Genomic DNA, 19,023 nt, shown 5'->3' on the forward strand with positions numbered 1-19,023 from the left:
TGCCCTGTCACTCCAAAGTGGATTATAAGCTCCAGGGGGGGCAGATGCTAAGTTTTAATGTTCCTTTTTATGCCCATAAGCCAAATTCAGTGTCTTACAGAGAGCAAATGACTAATAAATACTTGATTGACTAAAGTCTTTAAATTGTATATTAAATCTAAAAATTCAGTCCTTTTATTCTAAAGACATTCTTCTATTTATATTTTTTATTCTCTCACACCTCTTCCCTTGAACATCAGTCTCATGGTGTTCTAATACTTGATGTTCTTCTACTCCAGGGATTCTGTGGTTCTAGAGCAACACTGTCCAGGAGAAATATGCTACAAATCATATTTGTAACTTTAAATTTTATAGTGGCCATATTTTAAAAAGTAAAACTAAGCAAGTGAGATTAATTTTAATGATAACTGTATATGATATATCTAAAATATTTTAATATATAATAATATAAAATATGTTGTATTGCCTTCTTTTATTTTTTTACATGAAGTCAGAAACCTAGTGTCATTTTACCCCTATAGCATATTCTAATTCAGACTGGCCACATGTGGCTACCATATTGGACTGCCCAGCTCTTGAGACTAGTCATGGATAAACTCCAGAGGTGTATGAAACCCCTAAAATAAAATGCCAAATCATATGTGTGATACCAGAGCATTTTTCTAGTGAGACAGAAGAATAAACTTTATCAGGTTCCCAGAAGGGTTTATTTCCCCCACCACCATCAAATTCCCACCCTCAAATATCTTAAGAAACACAGCACTGCTTTTAGCCTGTGGAATGACTCATTTTCTCTACTTGCCAGTTCTATTTACATTCCCTATTCTAACAAGACTAACTCACAGTCTGTTATTAAACAGTTGTGAATTTAACTTATTCCTTTAAAATAGCACCTAGAGACTGCTCAGGGTATTGACTCGCTTCATAGAAAATAACCTCAAACACTACCACAGTTGGTAGTTACAACAGCCAAAATAAAATAGAAGTATATCAGGACTTTTTCTTATGGTAATTCACTAGGAATAAGTGATACGCTAGACCTGTGTGCCCACATAGCCTTCAGGAAGCTCCCAAGATGTGCTAAAACATGTCAACAGGAAATGTTCTGGGAGAGTCAGTAACTGATCACAGCACAGAGGATTTTATTCCTTCTTATTCTCTTCTCTGGGCTATGAGCTCCAGATTAATATGACACTTTCTGCAATAGCTAAAATATTCTTGTATACCTTGTGATTTTCTTGGATGAGATTTTTCAAGACCCCTCACAGTGACATGGAAGAGGAGAGCCAGTTGTTTTCTTTATAGCAGCTATGGCATGACCTAAATCAGAGGAACCAAGATGTCAGTTGAGGAAGTGCCGCCTTTTTTTTTTTTTTTTTTTTTTTTTTTTTTTGCATAAGGATCTCTTGAGGTACACAGACAAATTATCTTTCTTAAACTTTTCTGGTTTTGTTCTTCTTTGTCATTCTTCTCTCAACAGCATCACTTAAACATTGTGACTTAGCTCATGGTGAGGGCTTCCATCATTGAGTAGCCCCTTTAAAAACAATCAGGTATGATTAACTCTATTATTTGTGCACATGAAACATATCCAAAGTTTTAATCATATAAGCCATATTGTTTTTCTATGACTAGAATAAAATAATCCTGTGTAACTTTGAAAACACAAATGGAAAGGTCAACCCTGTAATTACTACTGTTGTCCTTATCCATTTTACCTTTCTTGAAAATAAAAGGGCTGTTTAGAATCAGGGAAAAATTTCAATATCAGTCTTAATGTATAAGAATTTTCTACTTTTTCTTATTTATGTGACCAAAAGAAAAAGGGCAAAATTCACTGTAAGAATAATAAAAACAATTAAACAAAAATTGATACTGAAGCCTGGCCATGCATAACATGCATCTCAGTGTGTATCTAGATTTAAATGAAAAATATTGAACCATGTAAAATTTGAGGATGTTGGATTAACTATGCCAATATCAACTATTTTATGTCGATTGGTTTCCTTATTACCAAGGTAATGAAGAAGCTTTGAAAGTGACATCTTACTATTTGTTTCATCTTCAGAGAAGGGAGATTGACTTCAGTTCTTTTTAAGGTTGTTAATCCTTCTTTCTTGGCATCATTTCACTTTTTACTATGATGTAACCTCCAGTTGCGTCCTTTTTTCCTTCCCAGCACTGTGATAAATACTAAGAAGTTGGCCTTTCCTGCCCTACAGACACTTTAAAACTTCAAAACTATAGGAACCTTGTAAAGCAAGGTTTTAAAATTTCTTGATTTAGTCACTTTCGCAAATCCCTGGGCTCATTTCTATGATGTAATGTCCCTTCAGTATTACAGCATTCTCTAGGTTCTTCTTTTAACCAGTGGCTCTTAATGAAAGGAAAAAGATATTGATATATCAAAACTATTCTAAAACCACTGCCTTCATAATATAGGGTGATGGAGAAATCCTGAACCATAAAACTAGAAGAAAAAATGAAATAGAGTATATAACTTATTTTTTAAGCAGAAAAAAAATGAGAGAGTCTTCAAAGTCTGTATCTGTTTTATACTGAGACCATATCTAGAAGCATTCAAATATGTTCAACTGTAGTCTGAGTAATGACCCACCTAACACTTTTGAATATTTAACAATCAGTGTCCTTGATCAATTCAACTATTAGGAATGAGAGTCATAAAAGCAGCATACTGTTCCTTACAACTGTGCCTAAATTCGAAGCTGTATCTGCAATCTGTTCTTTATTTTCACTGGTATTCCATTTCTCCAACAGCTTTTTTCTTTTACTCCTCTGAGAACTAGGAAATCCACTGGAATTATCTTCTGGCACTTCTTAATCAAAGTTCAGAACTGGTTATGCAGTATTCTCTTTGGATATCATGGTTGCAGATATCTCAGGTCGGGCGCTCCAAGGGTTCTAGAAAAGTGTACACCCCCCCGCCAAAAAAAAAAGAAAAAAAAAAACAGTGGAAAAGTACTTGGCCTTACTGATTCCCAAAGGAGTTAAAATGTTTATTTCTGAAGATAAACACAAGATGTGGTATCTTTTAGCTCAAATTCTTCCAAGGGAAGGCTCTGTTAACATATCTGTAAGGAGAGAGTTGGATTCGTTTTCTTAGTTGATGACATTGAAAGGATTTTTCATTCTGCCTCATCGTTCTGATATAGAACCTTTCTTTCTTCTTGTTCTACTAATTTATACATGTATTTCTGTAACAGACCCAATGCTTTTATGCGTTTTTTCTTCAGATAAGTCAGCAAATACATAGAATGAGACAGAGCAGTAAAGAACATCAAGTTTCTGTCAAAACAGTTCATAAATATTCAGTAGAGTTCTGCAGTACGTAGGAAGTTATGAAGATGGCATTAAGATACCAGTAAATCCAAAGAAAACCTATGCTAATCAAGCTATCACATCTTATTATATTTTATTCTTTTATCACTTTATTATCCCTCAATAATAGAAACGTGACCCCAAAAAAACTACAAATCCTAACCTGCCATGCTGAGATAGAATTTCCATCTTATCCTGGGTCAGGATTTTCTAACCAGGTTCTTATAGGAGATCTGCAAGCCTAACCTGGGAGTTAGTTTCCCAAACCACTTGCCACTAACATAGTCCTTTCGCTGGTGTGACCTTCTATCACAATATTGCTGGCATCCCCTGTAGGAGTAGGGCCCAGCTGCAAAGGACTCTGGAAAAAGGGCTGAACCAACAGTGCCTCCAAATCTTCCCATCAATCCCAATGCCCTCAAAAACTAAAAAAAAAAAACAAAAAAAAACAAAAAACAAAACAAACAAAAACACATATAAAAGGTTTAGGAAATTATACCTTAAATGGCAGGTTTTGAATATTTTTTACGTGATAAAAATGAACATTGTATTATTCCTAACACTGAAATATTTTTAAAGGAAGAAAAAAATAGATTTTATGATCTTTCTTTATAAAAAATATCTTTCTTAAGTTGTTGCAGTGTGGCGAGGACATTGCTGCCTGTTCCGCATTGTACCAAACCATCTCAATCAAAGGAGCACTGAATGCAATGACTTGTACTGTTAGTACATCGCTGTAGTTAAAAAGTATTTGCTCACCCCAGGGGGCCAAGCAAAGGCTATCGACATGCTTGCTTGATGTATGAAAAGACAAATTAGTGCCCCATCCTATCTACCAGCAGGATACAATGACCCTACATGGAAAAGTCAACTCAAACCACTGTATAATATATTTACATTTTTTTTCTGGGAAACTTCAGAGTTACCAAATCAACTGTGTCTAGTGTGCAAATTGCATGCAAGCTAACAGAATGTGAATTAAATTCGAGGAAAGCTATGGTTTAGCTTGACTATGCAGATGGCCCTAGTGGCCATAGTATGTTCTGGAGGAATCTAGGGTAGGTTGAATGGGAAAGCACAGGGAGAAAGGAGTTTAGACCAAATCCTATTTCTGGATAAGGCTGTTTATGACTCATTGCCTGTCGCCTGCCCCTTACACATTCTCAGCAGTTTCCCAATACACTCAGCAATGTGAGAGAGGAATTTCTTCCATGTCACTCAGGGAGAGGAAAGGGGGACCCAGTGAGCAAGGTTGGAAACAGTACTGCTTACTTTTCCTCTTTAGGTTAGAAAGACAGCTCAAAGTCTCATGGGTCTGTTTCTTGAGTTAATAAACATAGCATGTTTGTTTTCTTTAGCCACGTAAGGTGACTGGATTTATTATAAAATGAAGAAGGTCTCATATTTGCCATACAATGCAACTCGCACTAATCAGAACACAATATTAAGGGGAGAGAGGCTTTACCTTTCCATTATGCAGATCCTAGTCAATATAAAATGAAATTTTTCCGGAATTCTACTGTTAATTTGAAGAGATAGTTAAGAAATAATTTTTACAAAACTATGCGAGCATGTGGATAACCCACTAGCCACAGTTCGGTTACAGATTACAGAGAGGGGGTTACAAAAAATGGCTGCATTAAAGAGTGCCTTAAAAACCTGTCCTTTCCCAGCATTTTTATAATCCTATCCTCAGTTAAACTCTGTTGGCTTTTATAAAGGAAGGCAGAAGGTCTCCACGCATTTAACAAATACTTATTAAAAATAAACATATCATGTTCCTATATTGTAACTCATTTTACAGGACAAATAATGTTATAATAATGCCATGAATGATATAAAAGAACCAATGTAAACTTGTCCAAATCAAGCACAGATAAAGCAAAATTTTTTCAGGCCTAAATAGTTGTCCTTTATTCATTCAGCAAACATTTGTGATAAATCTCCTGTGTATGAGACACTAGTCGTAGTTCTCTGGGGCCAAGTTTGGGAAGACTTGGTAACTGAGGATTTGAGGGTATCTAATTAACTATAGTGACATTGGATTGGAACTCTATTTATTTTTCCTGTTTCAAGGTAGCATGAAGTAATGTCTGTTCATCAAAAGAAAGATCCCTAGTCTTGGTTCCTGCAGTGTACTTTGAGGTGTAGAATTTAGTGGCAGGTGAGTTCTAGCCAGCCTTCCTACGAGAGAAGATCAGACAAGAGGTGAGACAAGTGGTTAACTGAGAGTTTGCCAACTGGGCAGCCAGCCCTACTTCTACCAGCAAACAGCTGGGTAAATTTGAAGAAGCATTTTTAACTTCTCACCTATTAAATAAGAGGACATCCACGGATGGTTTTTAAGGTCTTTCCCATCTCTAAAATCTAATAGAGTGAAGTGAAAAGCAGTGCGAAGAATGTTGAAAGTGCTAGACAAACATAAGATGTCAAGAAGAGGAAGAGAAGGAGGACTCCAGGTCCAGAGACTCTTGTCCATCCCCATGTCTATGTCCATGTAGTATACCTGCTTTCATGCCTTTTTTCTGCCTAAAGGCAGAAAGCACCCTCAGGCCTGGCGTTGGGCGGGCTGCGCACCTCTGGCCTCCTCCCACCCTGATGTTCAGGGCTCTCTCCTTAATGGAAGTGAAGCTAAAGGATGGCGGAGCACAGAGGTCCCTGCTCAGCCTCCCTGACTGCAGAATCACTGCCCAAGGAGTGGTAGGGTGACAAAGCAGACTTCAAACCAAATTCTCCTGCCACCATTAGCTTTGCTAGTATTCAGGTTCTTCTGTAAATCAGGAATAATCAGAAGAATTTAAAGGAGTGTTGCAAGGATCAATCAAAGAAAAGTATGGACAATACTTGTACACAGTGATCGGTAGCTCCCCCCTCCCCCCAGTGTTATCATTGTAGTTGGGGCTCAAAGTGCACATCACTCCGGCCATACTTTCTGATTAAAGCCACTTCCCAGACACCACACAAGCCATAAGAACTCCTCACTCGAGTTTCATAGGAGTATATGTGCCTGGGTGTCATCCACTCTCATCCACCAAAAGCTTTTTGGCAGAGGCAGTAGGCATCTTGTTGCTTATTTCATAAAAAGTGATTTCCTGGGCAGCCCGGGTGGCTCAGCAGTTTAGTGCTGCCTTCAGCTCTGGGCGTGATCCTGGAGTCCCAGGATCAAGTCCCGCATCAGGCTCCCTGAGTGTAGCCTGCTTCTCCCTCTGCCTGTGTCTCTGCCTCTCTCTCTCTCTCTCTCTCTCTCTCTGTCTCTCATGAGTAAATAAATAAAATCTTAAAAAAAAAAAAAAGCGATTTCCTCTGCACGGTTTTGCTAGATTTTCAAAATCAGGCTCAGAGGCAGGTAGAGACAGTCTTGTTTTCAACTCAACTCTCCAGGCCACTACCTTACACTGTTGCCATTGGGGGGACACTCCAGGGGACCCCCTCCCTTCCCCCACAGAGTCCCATGGAGTAGCAGTACTGCCATTTCCCGTGCAAGGTCCTAATAGGGAACTGAAGCCCAGGGAGGTTAAGTGAATGGCACAAGATCACACAGCATAGGAGGCAAAGATTCTGATCTCTAAGTCAAGTTACGACTCCAAGTAGTTTGAGGTTTCCCCTCCACTTTGTGGCCATTAGTATCACACACACATAAAGACTATGAGAGAATCAAATTTTCAGTGCCAGCCTTTCCATCCACTGTTGACTCTGGGGTATCCTGGCGCAAGAGCTCTTGAGGGCACAGGAAGAATGTGGTATGGCACATCATGACTCAGTCTTGCTCTAGATGTGCTATACTTGGGCCATCCTGCTATGGAAAGGAAATGCCTGTACAACCAAGCAAAGCAGGCTGTGGAGACAGTGGCCTCCTCCTCCTCGCCATAAGACGGGCTTACATGAATATTCAATAGCCGACACCCCTAAAAAATCTATTAATCTCCCACCTGTGTTGTCATCTTATCACAATCTGTGGTCGGTGCCAAAAGGCACATTGCAGTATTAAGGAAAGACTCGGAGTTTGAGAAGTGACAGTAATATTAAAGTGCTGCAATTGGGCTCCATGCAAAACGCGAGTGACTTCCTCATATTTGCTAATCCCCAAACAAAATAACCATCAAGAAATATTAAAACACACATTTTATTAGTTTCATTTAATTTCTTAATTGCTCAAAGTCAGTTTACCCATTTATTGCTGTGTGAAATGCTTAGAGGCAAGGCGCACATTAAAGGGATTATTTCCATGTAATCCCTCCCTCCCAGAGGGTAGGAACTGATCACTTATGAATCCTGATTTACGCTCTGTAACAATATCAAATGGAGGAAATAGTTATTGTAAAATGATAGAGTCAGTAGTTGGGTAATACGGTAGGAGAGTGTAATTTAATAGCAAAGAGAAAGTACCTCATTTTCGGTAAAAGTTATGTGAGCCTTTTTCAGGAATAGCTATTAACCAAACTGAATTTAGCCTCCCATTTTTCTGGCTCTCCCTCTGTTAATTGATAGATGTTGAAGATGTGTAGCCCGTTACGATTTTAATCAAATGGTGTCTGGGAGTAGATGTGATCATTTTACTGGGACTCAGAGTTCTGGGGATAATAATTGCTCTGGGTATTACACTCTCTGTGACGGTTCGCCCACTGCCAGCCTCCCTTCTCGGAAGAAAAAGAGTGCAGGCTCTCAGGTGGCGTCCGGAGGGATGCTGCAAAGTGCACAGGGAAGGGACAGGTGGTAGGAAGGAGTTCTAGGTAAAGATCCAGCAAGAAACTTACGATAGTCTAAATTTCTGGCACTGGGGTGCATTAGAGCTGGCCTGAGACCAGGAAACTCCCAGGATCAGGGAAAACCCATCAGGGACCCGGGAAAGAGCTTTTTTTGTTATTCTGCTGCTGACACAACTCTCGCTGTCATAGTACCTTGAACCCAGCATTATTTTAGGAGCATTATTGCTCTTCTTGGAAGGATATAAGGGTTATACCACCAGAAGAGCAGAGATAAGGCCAGTCCGTTAGATAGGGGCTGTGCCTCCACGGCAGGCTGACCCTCTTCTGATATTCCGTATTCATTCTTTACCTTTACAATCAGCCTGATAGAGAGAGTATACAAAATAAAACATTTTCCTAAAGCCCTCAAGGAGATTTGTACCATGTATCTTATTAGATTGAAGGCAAAACAAGCTGATACTAGCAGGAAAAAAAAAAAAAAAAAGACTGGTTCAGACCCCAGCTGACCTCTTTTGCATGGAAAATTCTCCATATGATTACTGAGCTAATGAGTAATATTTAATGAAAACATTATGCCTTTGCATATATTTGTAAGCAACACTTCTTCCATCTAAATTCACATAGAAATAAGCTGATATGTATAAATATACATCTCGGAATTTGGTGTATTTTAAGGAAAATACTCCTCCACTGTCTCTGACTGTATCTATACAGAGCCCAAACTTCTCAAAAGAAAACCATAGAATTCAGTCAATCATCCGGTTGACACCAAACATGCGAGTATTTGATGATGCATGGATAAAACAGCTGAATGTGAGGCAGGCTCATCCACATTTCACAGGGTGTTTTGGCTTTATGCAAACAACTGGGCTAAACAATCACTAATTAAATACACACACACACCCAAAACCATCTTTCTCTTTTGACTAGAATCCTTCAGCATCTAAGGAGAAGGACTTCCAACCAGGATTGTTTGTGGGGCCTGCACGTATTTCCTTTCCACTGGGACTCTCAATCACAGTGGTGCTGAATTGGAGAATGGAAAAAGCCGTGACACCTTTCTTTCCCACCCTTTCTCTTCCCCTCTAGGTGGAGCTGACAGGCAGCAGCGTCTTTGACTATGTCCACCCAGGGGACCACGTGGAAATGGCAGAGCAGCTGGGCATGAAGCTCCCGCCCGGGCGGGGTCTCCTCTCGCAGGGCGCTGCGGAGGACGGGGCCAGCTCAGCATCTTCCTCCTCCCAGTCGGAGACCCCCGAGCCAGGTGGGAATCGCAACCCCGACATGTGGGATGGTGGGCAGGACCTCTGCCGATGATTGCACTCAAGTTGCCAGTGTGAAGAGACTATAAATAGGTCTAATGGTATTTAACGATTCCATGCAGCTTTCTGTCCCAGGCAGTAATTAAATAAGGAAGAGATGTGAAAATAAGGAGACATTTTAATAAGTATAATCCAGAGATCTAATTTCAGTTGCACAATACGTAGAGAAGGTATACTAGCTCCTTCAGTTCATCTTTCACATTACTAGAGGGAAAAGGTTCAGATTTGGAAAGCCCTCTTCCTTTTATTGTTACCATGGCTAAATGTAATGCATTTATTTATTATTCAGCAAAATCTATGATAAAGGCTTCTTGAGTCGTAGCTTGTAGAGAATTAAAAATATTAGGGACTTGCAGAAATCTTGGTTTCTTTCTTTCTTTCTTTTTTCTTTCTTTTTTTTTTTTTTTGTAAGCATCAGAAGGTACTTGAAAGATGTGAACAGATAAATTAAGGCTAAAAAGAAAACAGAAATGGCTACATTTTAAACTGCCTTTCCACCCTCAGTATTTAATTAGATCAATTGTATAGAGGAATGAACAGAGGTGACATTCCTCATTGGGATTCCTTCCAGGACTCTTATAGACTTTGCATTCAGAATGTTCCCATTTTCATTGTGTTGTACTGATGATAATTTAAGTATTAGGGGAAAATCCATTTATAAATTAAACAAAATGACTTGATATCCATCAGTCCCCTAGTTCATCAAGCTGTTCAAACACGGGGAAGATTGGCTGGTCGGCCTGGGTCTTCCGAGAGCGCTGGTAATTAGATCTGCGAAGGATTTATTCTTTGCTGATTGGGGCTTTAAATTAATTGAAGTTCCACATTTGTGGTTTTGTCCTTTTTGTACTTTTTTAGAGGAGATATTTCATATTCTTGTGTGGTGGAGTGCTTGGCCAAGCAGCAGTGGTTTAAATGTTAATTTTTCTCATGAGAAGTTTAAGATTTTTAATGAATCAAGGCCTGATTTGAAGTGCAAAGTTTTATTTGCTTACTTGGGAAATTATTTTTGCACTCTTTAAAGATGCTTGTACTTTACTTGATGTGTTGCTTTAAAACAGATTTGCAACACAAACTCATTTTATAGAAAGAAAAGTGGAAAAAACTGGTCTTAAGATTAATACTAAAATGATTCTAAGAAAATACTTAAATTTGACCTGCTTAAAAATAATCACAGTATGTTTGCTCACACAGATGGGGAAAAAAAACATATTTGCCTTTTTGGAAATATTGTAATTCCATCTAAAACCAATTCATGTTTCCTCGTGTAAGTTAACTGCAGCTTCTAGGGCATTATTCTGCTGCATTGGTGAGCATCTTTCTCCAGTGAAGCACCAGGCATGAGAAGAGAGAGTATTTAAGACTACTCCTTACCATTTAAAAATGAAAATAATTTTATTCACAGGGAAGTCATATCTTCTACTGTTACTCACAGACTTCATTGAGTGATATGTGAAGCTGCTTTTTAGTCATTAGAACATTCCTATCTGGGCAGATTTGAGAAATAGCACATGAAAATAGTTTTTTACTCTTTCCTTCTGGAGATGGATTAGGGAACCTCAATTACTCATACTCCTCAACACTCAATGTATAAAAATTTAAGTTTGTAAAACCCTCATGTCTCCAACTCACAAACCCTCAAGTTTAGATGATCACCAACCTTCTACCAGGACAGCCATCCCTCTACGTCAAAGCCCACAGCAACCCCCCCAGCCTCTGATGGAACTGCCCCCATGGGAAGCTCAGAAAGGCTGAGCTCAAGGCTGCCCGCTCCATTGGCGAACAGCTCCCAGAGAAAGTTCTCTGAAGATGGATCCAAAATCTAACTTTGCCACCATTTCTCCTCACTGATCCCAGGTTTGTCCTGTGGGATCTCATTTCAGATCTACTACTTCCTCACCATCCTAGCCTCTCTGATACATGAAGTCAGATATGCCAAATTCTCCCTCCCCTCCTTCTCTTTTCCAGGTCCAACAGCCCCTAATCCCACAAACATTATTCAATGGCATGTTCCTGGGACCCCCACCTCCCTGGTGTCCCACTCTAGCCATGCCTCAGTTTGTTGGTGACCCTCTAAGAACCCAGTGGAGCCCTCTAGTTGTAGCTGACTAGTACAAAGCAGAGGGACTGTCCCCTTTCTCGGTTTAGATTACCGTAATTTTGTTAAAACAGCGTAAGGTTGAATTCGGTCCTCTTGGCAGCCAGATCACACTGTTGATTCATATTGAGCTTGATGTCTCCCCAAACACATGTTAAGGGTAACTTGTCACTTGGAAAAGACTTTGATCGGGAGAAAAAGAAAATCCAGTAAACTTGTAAACCAGTTCTGCTGGGATACTATAGGCTAGAGTCAAAATCACACTGGTTTAAGATGGATTATAAGAACTATGATCAAACCCATGCCTTCCATGAAGCTCCAGGATCCATAAAACAACTCTAGGCACACTATTAGGAGAGTTACGTGTCTCTTCTAAAGTTGATCTGTCATCCAGTGTTGAAGTATGACTGACAGTTTACTTGGGTCCCTTTCCCTGCCCTCCCAACCTTCTTGGAGCCATCCTAACTAGTAAAATTGAAAATTCTGCTTTCTAGGTTTCTTAACCACTGGGGCTCATTAGCAGCAGTGGCATCAGAAGGGTTTCTCTTCCTTGATGAAGAATATAGCTCCCACCATTACAAAATGTGAAACTTACTTTGCCTTAAAACTCTGTAGCTTGGTTATTTTCAATCTTAGGCTTAAAAGGCAATTAGATTGACTGTTTAAATACCGAAAAAGCAGTGTAGGGTGATACCTTTCACTAAATATCTTCACTAATGCAGATCGCTGCTCCAAGGGAATTACTTAAGAAGTTCACGTCAAGGCATTCCATCCCAAAGCTGCTTATGTTTCTTAAAGGCGGAAAGAATTTTAACAAGATTTCCTAATTCTTGGTAATATGAGGGGACATTTTTGAAGACTTGTTCACTGCAACATAATCTTTTAAACTCTGACGAAACATTCTTTTTTAAATGGTAGTGTAATGTTGTTGGAAAGGGGATATCAGTATGTGATGATTATGAAAATGAAGGTATGGACTTTTTCAGAAGCCCTGATGTGTTCAATGTAGCATTACTAAATGACTGAAATCTAAATAACATTTGGCATTATAATAAAAGGAAGTAAGTGACTAAACCAGCCTAAGAGGCAGTGATACTGTGCCATAATAGGAATTCAGTTTCTCTGAACTGCCAGCCTTGTGATTGTCTTGTCTTGAAGTCTCAGGATGATGACAGGGGAGTGGGGGAAATCCCTTGACTGTTAGAAACCCAAATAAACCTTTTACATGTATGAATAGTTATTAGTAGTTTAGTAAATATGAGGTTTCTTCTAGAGAAATCTTAAAGTCAGGCAGAAGAAAAATCCGGGTGGCCCTCTTTGTAGGTTATAAAGTTCTAGAGTGCCTATGTAGGTCTCAACATTTAGAAAGAGATTGTGCTGTCCTGCAGGCTCCTGCAACGCGGCGGGGGGGGGGGGGGGGGAGCATAGAACCTCTGGAACAGGGTGTCTGGATGGGTCCTTTCCTTTTCTAGATCTGCATGTAGCTCTTCATTACTCTTAATGATTCTGTAATCCCAGGATTATGAGTGCTATCCTCTTTAAATAAATTTCAGTGCTGCCTCTTTAAATGCTTAACAAACAGAAAAGCAGTTCTTTCATGAAATCCTGCAGGAACTTTAAAAATCTCCTTATATTCCTTAAAATTAATTCATTCGCCTTGTGAAAACTTTAGAGAATACAGAAAACAAAGAAAAAGACCACCAAACATCCTGCTACCCCAAAATGACCACCGTTAGTATGTATAGACTCTATGCCTATCCTTCCAGATGTTCTGTTCCTGTATATGTATGTATTTAGTGTGGAGTGGGTGGAAGAGGTCGTTGTCTATTTGTCCCAAATAAGATCATAACACACAGGCTTCTGGTAATCTGCTTTTTCACTTAACCTTAAGGCAACTTTCCCTGTCATGTTCCTCACTTTAACATAAAATGTCCTTTCTGTCTCCAGTGGTTTGTTTCCCACTAGCTAACAATCAAGTCCCAACTGTAGGACTCCACTGGTAGGAGTAACATGCCTGGGTCCTGCTTCAGAGGGAATTCAGCCAGGACAAGAGGTTCTTGCAGCTTATTGAATGGGTACGAGCTCATAGAGAGAGAAATCAATACTGCACCAGGATTTAGACAATTTAGCAAAACGTATGAGACAGTACTTTTGGTCAAGAATAACTACAGCAGCATGGTTAACCATTGATTGTCTAAAACAGAGGTTATTGTGCTCTGTCTACAGTTTCAGACAGACCTACCCTGTTATGGGGGGTTAAGATAATCATTGTATAGTGTGATCTTTATGCTATTTTGCTATCTTTATGTTATCTATTATGCCTACTCTATGTCCTCAATATTTAAAAGACAAGCAGAATTGAAGCTGTTGAGTACTTGTCTGGATGGAAATAATCTGCATTTTCTACTTATGCATCTGTGTCGTGGTAAATTTGATCAACACTTGATTCGACAGGAATGCAGTTCCTCTGAACTCATTAGACAGTTTCACAATAAGTGATTTAATTAGAGGAATAAATGTTTAGGACTAACAATAAAGAATGTAAAAATTTTATCTGAGGATCAGATCATTATTTTGTTTCAAAATCTGCTGAGATATGAGATACACTTGTGCCTTTAAGGGCGAATTATTTACCGTCTAGTATAGGGTTGGCAAGGGTAGGGGACGTTCTTTGATTTTTTTTTTTTTTTATTGGTTCAAGTTTCCTATCAATGAACTGAATTTAGAAGTCAGGCAAGGGAAACCATCTTACTAACCCCACATCCAACCTCAGTCCCCAGACAATGTGACTGTATCTACAGCACTTTCTGCTGTACTGCAAATGTCAAACAGAAGGTGTAATGGATTTAATATTAGCGCTGGCCAAGGTGTTGAGGGAGCTGTTAATAATGTCACTCCAGTTATTGATCTGAAGCCTTTAAAAATCAAAGAAAAGTGAGAGGTCCCCTACTGGGGAAAGGCACACAGTGACTGGTTTTTATTGCCAATATATTTCTACATATAGAGTGGCAACTTTCTGGAATTATGTTATCACCATTAATCTCTGTGAGATTTTTGGAGTCGTTATATGGTAAGATAATATCATGAGACTGCTCCGCATGCTAATGCTAAAAGATCAGACCAAGTCCTTTTAGACATCCACAGAGCTTGATCATTTGCACGGCAACTACAACAGTTCAAGCTGTTGAATGTAAGATGTTTATTAGCACTAGATTTACTCTTGATGGCAATGTCAGATCCACTGGAAGTATAAAATACAAACTACGTAGTCGCTAGGGTGAGCTCCGCTCTACTTTTACCTTTCTAAAACCCTGACTACAAACCCATGTAAGCACAAACCATGCAGTGACTCACTTGAGAAAGAGATGAATTTTGTTCTTAGAATTAGTCTACCTTTTCAGGAAATTGCTAATCCTTCCATCTGAATGGCAGTTTGTATGCAATGAAATTTCTGCTTTCCATGGTCCCCAACTAATAAATGAAATTAAAATGTGTAATTTATGTTGAATGTTTATCAAACTGTAAACACACATTTAATTCCTTTCCATATTCATACACTATAAGCAAAGATAAATCCACCAGATAACATACCATGGTTATCTCTGATGGGTTGAATATAAAATACATCCCTACTGTAGCTGTAGCAATGATCCAGACTAGTTCACGATTACCCAACACTGTCCTGCCTCCTGTTAATACCTATGTGCACACGTATGTGTCAAATCTAGTAGTCGGAAAGCAGCCTGACAAAAACTAATCTTTTCATAACCCAAAGAGATCATCATTTATGCATAAACTCAGCTTTTCTACCAAAAAATACATATGCAAAATTATTTCCCTTAGCTGTATCATCGTTATTTTGAAACGAAATAGAAATTATCTTTTGCCACTCCTGAAGGAAGATGACGCATATATACTAAAAACAAGCCAGTGCTATTCGAGAGACTGCCTTGCCAAACTCAGAGTCCTTCTTCGGCCTCGAAAACATGACCCTGATGCAGTACTATTTTTCTCATGCGAAAAGTAGACTATTTTTAAATGTCACTTTTATCCCCAGCTATGCTAAGCAAGATCATCTGAACTGCCACAGAAGGAAAGAAATACTTTTGAGAGCGCTCTCCTTGGCATTCAGGGCCTAGGCACACATCACCTTCATTTGCATGAGCTCACTTCTGCGAGCTGGTTGGTGTGCGCAATGAGGACAATTCAAAGGGATCTTTTACTTCTTGCCTGAGGGAGCTAAAGAAAAGTCAGGTGAGGGGATCCCTGGGTGGCGCAGCGGTTTAGCGCCTGCCTTTGGCCCAGGGCGCAATCCTGGAGACCCGGGATCGAATCCCATGTCGGGCTCCTGGTGCATGGAGCCTGCTTCTCCCTCTGCCTATGTCTCTCTCTCTCTCTCTCTCTCTCTCTCTCTCTCTCTCTCTCTGTGTGTGTGTGTGTGTGACTATAATAAATAAATAAAAATTAAAAAAAAAAAAAGTCAGGTGAAATCTCTTCTTCCCGTTGGGCTATGCTGGCCTTCCAGGCCAGCTCCCAGGTCACACAGCTGTAGTATACTGCATCCCTTTGGGGTTTGACACCCTGACCCACTGAAACCAAGTTGGTGACTCACTTAACAATAGAAGAATAGCCTCCCTTTTGTTCCCAGAGAAGATGGTGGATCTCACCAGAGTTCTGCGTGCCGTTCTGAAACAAACTTTCTCTTCCCAAAGTTAAAATCAAGTGGTTGCAACTCAAGAAAAACTGCAGCTTATGTATCAATTAATATAATGGTATTTACAAACAAAATATGTTTTGTTCAATAATAGAAGCACAGGACTCAGCAAAATACATGATAGTTTCACCCCATTTATATGTAGCATTTTTTTCCTAAACCTTCTATTGAAGGTTTAAAAGATCAATCTTTTAAACCCATTATTTTTAAGTTATTTTATATAGCTTTCTAGGTCATAATTTTGACTTTTCTTTACCTATGGTGATAAGGAGTACATTTTCAGAGTTTCTAAAATGAAACCCAAGACAACTTGTTAATGGATGCGCTGCCCCTCTTCATTAAAACACACTGACAAAAAAAGTGGATGTCATTGGATGATTACAAATTATAGATTCTATAACTCTTGCCTTGAACAAAGCACAAGTTATTTGCTTTTAATACATATCACAGCACAGAAATTTCATCCCTGTCCAAATTATACCATTCTGAATTCTTCATCTGCACTAAACAGCAGATTTACGAAGGATCCGTTACCTGGCATTGACTGAGCTTTGCAGGGTGCACAGATCAGAAGAGGCAGAGCTGGCTGGAAACCATTTCTACCCCTAGTGAGCAATTTACTCATGATTGCTTGGGGAAAATACTGGAAATATTGCTTCTGTGTAAAGTCTGCAACTTCCAGTTGTCAGCTCTTCGCCAAGCAGTTATTCTCGAGTATGGCTTTAGAAGCAAAGAGAGCTCAGGCCACTGTGACCTGGCTGGCACTCATATCCTGCTTGGTGTATGCAGAGCACAGAAATCACTAATTACAGGAGTTAATTCACACACTGTCCCTCTGAGGCAGGTCAGTGTGTTATCCTGATTTTACAGATGGGGGGGGGGTGTGCAGGGGTGGAAGGGGAAGTGATAGAAATTCCAAGTGGCTTGCCCCAAACCACACAAGGTTTTCAGCAGCCAAGGTTAGAGTAAAGGATACAATATTTGGGTTGAAACAGGCACAAAGCCTAGGAACTAGATGCAAAAAAGAGACAAAACCCTGATAGAAGACCTCCAAGCAGACCCTGGAGAGGAATTTTTTCCAAGAGGGTTCTTACATCCAGAGAGAAATAGAACTATCCCCTGATGCACAGAGTTCATTGGCTAAACCATGTTTTTGTTAAATATAGTCTCTCACTTAGGACTAAAACCCTCCATATAATCCTTTCCCCTCCCTTCATTCCTACATTGAAACTCCTCATACCACAGTGAATAGTAGCATTGAATTGATTACAGGCAAAATTCAGCCCTGAGTCTCTTGGTCCTCATTACCTATGTGCCTCCTCAACCAACAGCATAACAAAATTGTCTCTGTGCACTTCACCTCTGCTCTGCCTCATGCTCTGGGAAGCCTTTCCAGGCTCTTCCTTTCTGAACCAGCCTTCCATGGCAGGCATAATGTGGAAAAAGAACAAGAAGAACAATAGGGTCCATCAGGAGTCAGTCATAGCCTCCTGGAGGTCTCTGCTCATGAAACACAATCATGATTTCTTGGGACCCATGGAAATCATCACCTATCTTCTGTTGAAAAAACTAGCTTGAGAGAGGGAAGAAACTGTGTCTCTTCTGGAGTTGTTATTAACTAGAGTGAATTCTTATTCAAGATCCAGGCCCACCTTACAGTAGAGATTATATAGACCATTCCATAATCATTGACTGCATGTCTGCTGTGTCAGACATTACACAAAGCACAGAGGAAACAAAGCTCTTGCCTTCCAGAAGCTGACCATCATGTGAGGGGGACAGATTATTGATACAAGGCAGGAGTATAATGATGACAATCAGGATACTGTGGTATATGGGCAGGGTAGCATTGTATTACAAGCCACTGCTATTGGCAATCCTGAGAGAACTGTCTCAGGTTTGAAATGTCAACCCTGAAATTAATAGTCCATGAGTGTTGCTTCTTTGGGAGTGAGTTGCTTTGACATGCCCAAACATACAGAGACCATGACTGTCAGGGACTTTGAGGCACACTGTCAAGGGTTTCCCAGTTGTTTTTTATTTTGTTTTGTTTACTTAATTAACCAAAAAACATCTGAAGCATGATAGGTTCAGAGGAATATTTGTTCCTCTGACTAGTGATCTTTTGGGGCTCTGTAGGAGTGTTCTGAATGGGAGTACTCCCAACCTATCTTCCTTTCACTGATTTCATTAACAAATCCAGGAAATGCTAGCTTTGGAAATTTGTACTGACTCTTTTAGCTTTTTCTACTCAAGGTGCGACTTGTTGCAAATACTCTAGGAACATTAATGATGATATTAATAAATAGCTTTTACTGTGTTTTACCTATATGCTACAATTACGAGAGTAGGCATGTCTAAGTAATGTATTTCTCATAATGAGCCTCAACCAAAGCCAGAGATACTAGATGGCTTGCCTCACACCAGAGTGGTCTGTGGCCCTAGAAATTGAACTCAAGCTATGTTTTTTGTTCTGAGTACTTTGCTATGTGCTTGCAGAGAATACCAGAGGCAAAAGATAGGACACCTGCCCTTAGAAAACTGATCATCATCAGTAGAAAACTCACACACAACCACCAAAGAAAGAAGAACAACAATAGTGCTGCTACCTTCAGTTGAGGCATAAAAATGTCAAGTAGTGTAAGAAGTCAGGGAGAGGCTCAATGACTGTAGGTGGCTTTGATGGGGAAGGATGATTCACATGTGCTACATGAAATGGGCCCAAGAGCAAAAGAGGTAAGGGATGATCTACCAGGAGAATCATCCCACGTGGCACCATGGGGTGCATTTGGGAGGCAGGAAGGAGCCCTGTCTTCCTCACTGAAGCAAAGGTGTGTCCCCATC

General features: G+C 39.7%; 1 protein-coding gene and 1 long non-coding RNA gene across 15 annotated transcripts in view; one reads left to right on the forward strand and one right to left on the reverse strand.

Annotated features, from left to right (window-relative positions):
• NPAS3 (neuronal PAS domain protein 3) overlaps positions 1-19,023 on the forward strand; it is an 832,714-nt gene that overhangs the window by 700,460 nt on the left and 113,231 nt on the right. For all 13 annotated transcript variants that reach the window (XM_072761402.1, XM_072761394.1, XM_072761396.1 and 10 more), the window contains one exon: positions 9,135-9,309. In XM_072761402.1, coding sequence (XP_072617503.1) covers positions 9,135-9,309 — 175 coding nt within the window. The remainder of the gene's footprint in view (positions 1-9,134; positions 9,310-19,023) is intronic.
• The window catches only part of LOC140599350 (uncharacterized), a 64,989-nt gene that overhangs the window by 5,804 nt on the left and 40,162 nt on the right, over positions 1-19,023 (reverse strand). For both annotated transcript variants that reach the window (XR_012002131.1, XR_012002130.1), the window contains one exon: positions 1,227-1,320. This is a non-coding gene — a long non-coding RNA (uncharacterized lncRNA). The remainder of the gene's footprint in view (positions 1-1,226; positions 1,321-19,023) is intronic.

Source organism: Vulpes vulpes, chromosome 6 (assembly GCF_048418805.1).
Source record: "Vulpes vulpes isolate BD-2025 chromosome 6, VulVul3, whole genome shotgun sequence".
In the NCBI taxonomy this organism is placed as follows: domain Eukaryota; kingdom Metazoa; phylum Chordata; class Mammalia; order Carnivora; family Canidae; genus Vulpes; species Vulpes vulpes.